At 40.9% G+C, this 6,054-nt stretch overlaps 2 protein-coding genes across 2 annotated transcripts in view; both read left to right on the top strand.

The window, feature by feature from the left end:
• Nucleotides 1-718, top strand: part of alad (aminolevulinate dehydratase) — a 6,117-nt gene extending 5,399 nt beyond the window's left edge. The window contains exons 4-5 of the mRNA XM_008424693.1: nucleotides 81-210; nucleotides 410-718. Coding sequence (XP_008422915.1) covers nucleotides 81-210; nucleotides 410-468 — 189 coding nt within the window. The 3' untranslated portion in view covers nucleotides 469-718. The remainder of the gene's footprint in view (nucleotides 1-80; nucleotides 211-409) is intronic.
• A 2,711-nt stretch (nucleotides 719-3,429) lies between these two features.
• Nucleotides 3,430-6,054, top strand: part of npr2 (natriuretic peptide receptor 2) — a 66,413-nt gene continuing 63,788 nt past the window's right edge. The window contains exon 1 of the mRNA XM_017307730.1: nucleotides 3,430-4,381. Within this exon, the coding sequence (XP_017163219.1) occupies nucleotides 3,694-4,381 (688 nt within the window). The 5' untranslated portion in view covers nucleotides 3,430-3,693. The remainder of the gene's footprint in view (nucleotides 4,382-6,054) is intronic.

The following is a 6,054-nucleotide window of genomic DNA, read 5'->3' as shown; positions in this document are numbered from 1 at the left end:
CCACATTTATCCATCTGTCCATTTTCGTTATTCCTGTCTATTTTCTGACACGTCTCTATTTTTCTGGATCCTTCCTGCAGTTCCCCTCCCATCCTCTGGCGGTGTATAACGTGTCGGGGGAGTATGCCATGCTGTGGCACGGAGCGAAGGCCGGAGCGTTCGACCTGCGGGCCGCTGTGATGGAGGCCATGACCGCCTTCCGCAGGGCAGGTGAGGCTCCATTTAGCAGACCTGGCCTGAGTCAGTGGTTTGTAGAACCACCTGTCTGGTACCTTGGGAGGCTTTTGGGTTTCTACCAGCTCTAGAGACCGACACGCGTCTACAAACCTTAAAGTTCTAGATTTATCTCTTTGACGTCTAGGTGCGTCTCCTGAATTGTTTTGAGTTGAGCTGTTGGTGTCACCTGCAGGCGCTGACATCATCATCAGCTACTACACACCTGAGCTGCTCACCTGGCTGAAGGAGTGAGGGAGTCGCTCTGCCTGAGGGAAACGTCGTAAACTGGAGCCAAATCATTCCTGGACCTKCTGATCTCCATGCTGGGCTGAAGATCCTGGAAACTAGTTTCTGATTTTAGCTGCTGAAGCCATGATGTATTGAGAAAGTGGCAACATATTTTAGTTTTTTATCATAGCGTGTCRCCGCTGCATTAAACTAGATCATGAATCAGATAATTATGACATGTTTATGGAAGAGAAAATAAAATAGTTCATTCTGATCTGTGGCTTACTTTTATTTACTACAGCTTATTTTTTTATCAACTATTTTCATACCAAACTATGGTAATATTTAATCAAGTTTTTATAGAGACTGGTGCCTTTTTCTGATATTTATATTATTTCACTGAAAGATTTTTACATTTCTTATAATCCAAATCGGATTAATACAATGTCATATTACAGCCATTTTAGAGAAATAGATTTTATTTTTAAAAAATCTAAAATTTTCTGGAAAGATCAAGTAAATTTCTGAGTTTGAAAACTTGAAAATTTGCTTGAAAAATTTCAGAATCTTTGAAACTAATTTCTCAAAATGTTTGGGAGWTTTTTCTGACAAATGTTCGACTTTTCTAACTCAGAATTTCCCACGTTTTCTGAGCTTGTTTTTTTGCCAGAAATGTGCTCCTCTGTTTTTCTATCTCCAATTCTCCGTCGTACTTTTAGATGTCTGATTATTAAGGAGGATTAAGAAAAAGAGTGATTCCGTCTGCCACCACAAGAGGGCAGAGTTGCACCATGTTCCAGCGATCTGAGGCCATTTTCGCTCCATTTAACACAAAGAGACTGACGATGGTAAAGTTGCGGTCACATTTTTCCTGTATCATCCATCCATCCATCCATCCATCCATCCATCCATCCATCCATCCATCCATCCATCCATCCATCCATCCATCCATCCATCCATCCATCCATCCACAGAAAGGAGAGTAAATAAAAACGACAGCGCCTTTGACGCTATGATTTATTTCCCCTGACTGCATGGAAAGGTGTCGGACGGTTTTCCAGAAACCAGCGGCTGAAACCTGATGACCAGTTCGGTTCCRATCAGCCGGAAAGACGAAGAGGCTGCAGGCGGATCTGGAGGAGGAAAGGAGCCCCAAGCAAAGCACTGACTCCCAAACTGACCTCTGACCTTCTGCAGGAAAATGTTTGACTGGTACAGATCCCTGTAAAAATAAAATAAATACGTAAATACTGGTACAAAKTRAASTTTCTTCACCTTATTTCTTAATTATCACAACAAAGTTCAGTTTATTTTTGGGGGCTTTATGTCACTGACCAATGTTTAACTGAAGACAATAAAAAAATGGACGTCTGCCATAAACTATTTCATTTTTCTAATGTAGAAAATAATACTAGATCMGTTCTTTAGTTTTTGATCTCTGAAGACGATTTTGTAAAAATACAAAGTCAAAAATTAACAATAATTTGGCTTACGTAGCTGATCAGAGATGAAAATTAACTATTTATTCATAAATATCCCAATTTCAAATTAATTATTCAGGTTAGAACTGAATATATAGTTCAAAACAAAATATTATGTGAGGAAATCAAATATTTAGTTTGCAAGCTTAAGTGTTTTGCTTGCAAACTAAATATTTAACTMCAAATCAAACAGTTAGTGAGCTTAATTTTCAGCTTAAAAGCTAAATATTTAGCTCCAAACTAAATATTTAGTARGTAAAATAAATATTTCACTTGTAGTGGTGCTTCAAACTAAATATTTAGCTTGAACCTAAATATTTAGTTTGCCAACTATATATTAAGGTTGCTAATAAAATATCTAGTGACCAAACTAAGTACTTAGCACTAGTACAAACAAAATATTTAGTTTGAAGCTAACTATTTTCATTACAAACTAAATATTTAGCTCTAATCTAAACATTTAGTTAGCRCGTTACATACTTAGCAGCTATCCAAATCAAATGTTTTGTTTGAAGTTAATTATTTAGTTTACAAATGAAATATTTAGCTTCAAACTAAATGCCAATTAAATGTTTAGTTTGAAACTGTGAAAATATGACTAGGAAAAATAATYCCATTTATTTTTCTTAAGTCAGGCTAAATAACGAAAATTATTGCTGTTAGTTTTTGGCTGTTTAACTTTACAAATGGGACTTCAGAGTTCTCACTATTTACACCTGAATTCACTAAACTCCCACATATTAATGTGTTAGAATGGCCTAGTCAGTTGGGGTGTTGTGGTGGCGCAGGGGCGGAGCACGGCCCACGCGCTGGGGCCCTGGCCCCCACGCGGCCGGCCGCAGGCTCGACCCCCGGCCCGGCAACACCCGCCGCATGCCCACCCCCTCTCCCCCGTCAAACTACCCCCAAATAAAGGCCACTAGAACCAACAAAACCTTTAAAAAAATGTAGTTATATAAAAAAAGAATGGCCTAGTCAAAGCCTAAACTGAATTCAGAATGTGTGGCAAGAATTAAAAAGCAGTGTCCAGTTTGACTGAGCAATTGTTATTTTTGCATTTTGCATTGCAACTGCACCTAAAAGTGGTCTAAAGCATGCCACACTTTTCAGATTTTCTTTTGGGGCTTTTTTTTTGTTAAAGGTTTTTGAAAACATTTGTTTTTCCTTCCAGTTTCTATTACGTAACTCTTTGTGTTGGTTTTATGACGTAACCAGGCCACCAGGGGGCGATTTAGCGTTACCTTTTTTTACTTTTACAAACTGATTTTTATTTAATTTTGTTATATTTATTTATATACTTGCGCACTGCAGAGACAATCGCTGTTTAAGAAACAGTGTTCGTCAAACATATTGTTTTTCTCCAGGGAGGATTGAGATATTAGTAGAAGTTTGTAATCTGATTTAGTAAATACTTGAGCGCAGTGAGCGCGCGGTGGTTCGGACGGCGCCGCTGTGTATTTTTTACAGTGTGTGACGTGTGCAGGGGGCCGAGCGGAGCCACGCTCTGATTTAACTTACAGTCATCCGGCTGTGAGTTATCACTCTGGGAGAGGCCGTCACTGTGAGGACCGCGCTGCGCTGGGAAGCTGCTACAACTTCATTCACCGTGGATTTACGCAGCGGGKACGCATGGCACAGCCGCGCTCACGCCACCGGGCCACGACTTTACTGAGTTCGTGCCACTTGTGAAGGCGCGCGCGGGGCGAGTTTTGGGGTCTTTATGGTGAGGTGTGACTGAGGGAAGCATCTCCACGCTGTGCGCACAGAGATGGGGCGCAGAGCCGCGCTGGGCTGCTGCCTGCTGGCTGCGCTCTGCCTCCTCCGCGGCTGCTGGAGCGACATCACTGTGGCGGTGATGCTGCCGGACAACTACAGCATGTACGCGTGGGCTCTGCCGCGCGTGCTGCCGGCCATCCTCATGGCGAAGGAGGATCTGCACGGGAAGCACAACCTGCTGCTCGGCCACAATATCAACATCCTGAACTACAGCACGCAGGACCCCGCCGCGGGCTCGTGCGCAGAGAGCCGCGCGCAGGTGCTGGCCGTGGACGCGAAGCTCTACGTGCGCCCGGACGTCTTCTTCGGACCCGGGTGCGTGTACCCGCTGGCCTCCGTGGCGCGGTTCGCGTCCCACTGGAAGCTGCCGYTGATCACCGCCGGCGGCCCCGCGTATGGGTTCGACGCGCGCGAGGAGTACCGGACCATCGTGCGCAGCGGGCCGACCACCACCAAGATCGGGGACTTCATCAACGCGCTGCACACGCAGTTCAACTGGACGTCGCGCGCCGTGGTGATCTTCTACGACCAGCGGCAGGACGACCGGCCGCACTACTTCCTGTCCGAGGGGATCTACCTGAACCTGAAGCAGGAGATCAACGTGACGGTGGAGGCGCGGCCGTACCAGAAGGAGCAGGACCACAAGGAGCTGGTCGGCTTCATAAAGGAGAGCGGCCGGAGTAAGACATCCATCCATCCTCACTGAAAATAATTCATAAACGATTAATCGGATTAATGCGTTAGTGTCCTCAACTAATTTGGTCATGATTCATCTACAGACTCGCATTACACCMAATTGTTCAAAAATATTTTAACATTTTGCATTTAACACACGTAACTTTTAAACGATTAATCGTGATTAATCTAATTTTTTAATAATCGTCAACTAATTCAGTGATCAATTAATTGTTAACTCCAATATACAGACTCTAAAATGGCAAATTGTTGAAAGAACAACATACAAAGAGCTGTAATTATGGCAAAACTGTACAAAAATATAAAGATTTTGCATTAAGCACAAAAACATTCTTTGTTTTAAAATATGTTGTTCCTAGAATTCCTCAAGTGGCAGTTTTAGCTTCACCTGGATCACATTTGGTAAAAGAAATCTCTCAAGCAACTGTTGCTGTCCAATTATTAATAGATTMATCTATAAATACTTACCAGATCAACCCTGCACTGTATTGATGTTAAGTCAAGCTGAGCTGTTCATATGTCGATTTTAAAAGTATTTCTTTTTAGCTGCAGATGCTACAAATAATGAAAGTATGAATCGGTCCATCCATTGTATGGTTGAAATGATTAATAAAATTAAATGATTAATTGTGATTAATCCATTATACAAACAATCGTCAACAAATTTWGTAATTGATTAATCGCCAACTTGAGCATACARACTCTAAGAAAGGCYAATTGCTGAAAGAACAACACGTTCAGAGCAGTAATTACACCAAAACTGTATAAAATATATACATTTTATATGACKTCAAGTTTATTTGTATAACGTTTTTCAGCAATARTCATAAAAACATCRTATAATCATCAATTATGGAACAAGACATGACATAATTAAAATCATCAAGCAAAACACGCCAAATATGTTGATTCCAGTTACTAMAAATCAAATGCAGCTCTAAACATGTCAGCCTTGATTTAAAGGAACTCAGTGTTTCAGCTGATTTGCAGTTCTCTGGTAGTTTGTTCCAGATTTGAGAAGCTGTGAAGACACTGTTCCAGTAATCAGTGTGACTAAAGATTAACGCAGGAATGACTTTCTCTACATCCTTTAATCCTGGCTTCAGGTGATRGAAGGCTGGCTTTATAACTGTCTTTATGTGGCTCTGAAGGTTCAGGTCAGAGTTCATCACTGACTCCAGATCGTTTCGTCTTTAGGTCCAAAGACAAAAACTTCAGTTTTGTTTCTGTTCAGCTGGAGAAGGTTTTGGTTCCTTCACATGTTGAATTAAAAACATTTTGTGTTTGCAAATAAATTCAACTCAGAACTTTTCGAAATGGCAACTTTAGAAAAAATCTCCCATTAAACACCTTTTGCTGTCTAATTGTTAATTTGTTAATTAAAAAGTAACTTTTTGCATTTTAGGCAATAAAATATTTATTTGAATATTTTACTGTATTTGTAATATTGTACTAAAAAGCATAAGTGGTTAAACGAAAAATACGCAACAATTGATTAATCGATTAATCACCAGAATAATTGATTAATTTGTTACTAAAAATAATCATTAGTTACAACCTTAATCCATCCATCCATCCATCCATCCATCCATCCATCCATCCATCCATCCATCCATCCATCCATCCATCCATCCATCCATCCATCCATCCATCCATC

This window comes from Poecilia reticulata, linkage group LG12, assembly GCF_000633615.1.
Source record: "Poecilia reticulata strain Guanapo linkage group LG12, Guppy_female_1.0+MT, whole genome shotgun sequence".
NCBI classification, from domain to species: domain Eukaryota; kingdom Metazoa; phylum Chordata; class Actinopteri; order Cyprinodontiformes; family Poeciliidae; genus Poecilia; species Poecilia reticulata.
This window is presented reverse-complemented; position numbering and strand designations above follow the sequence as displayed.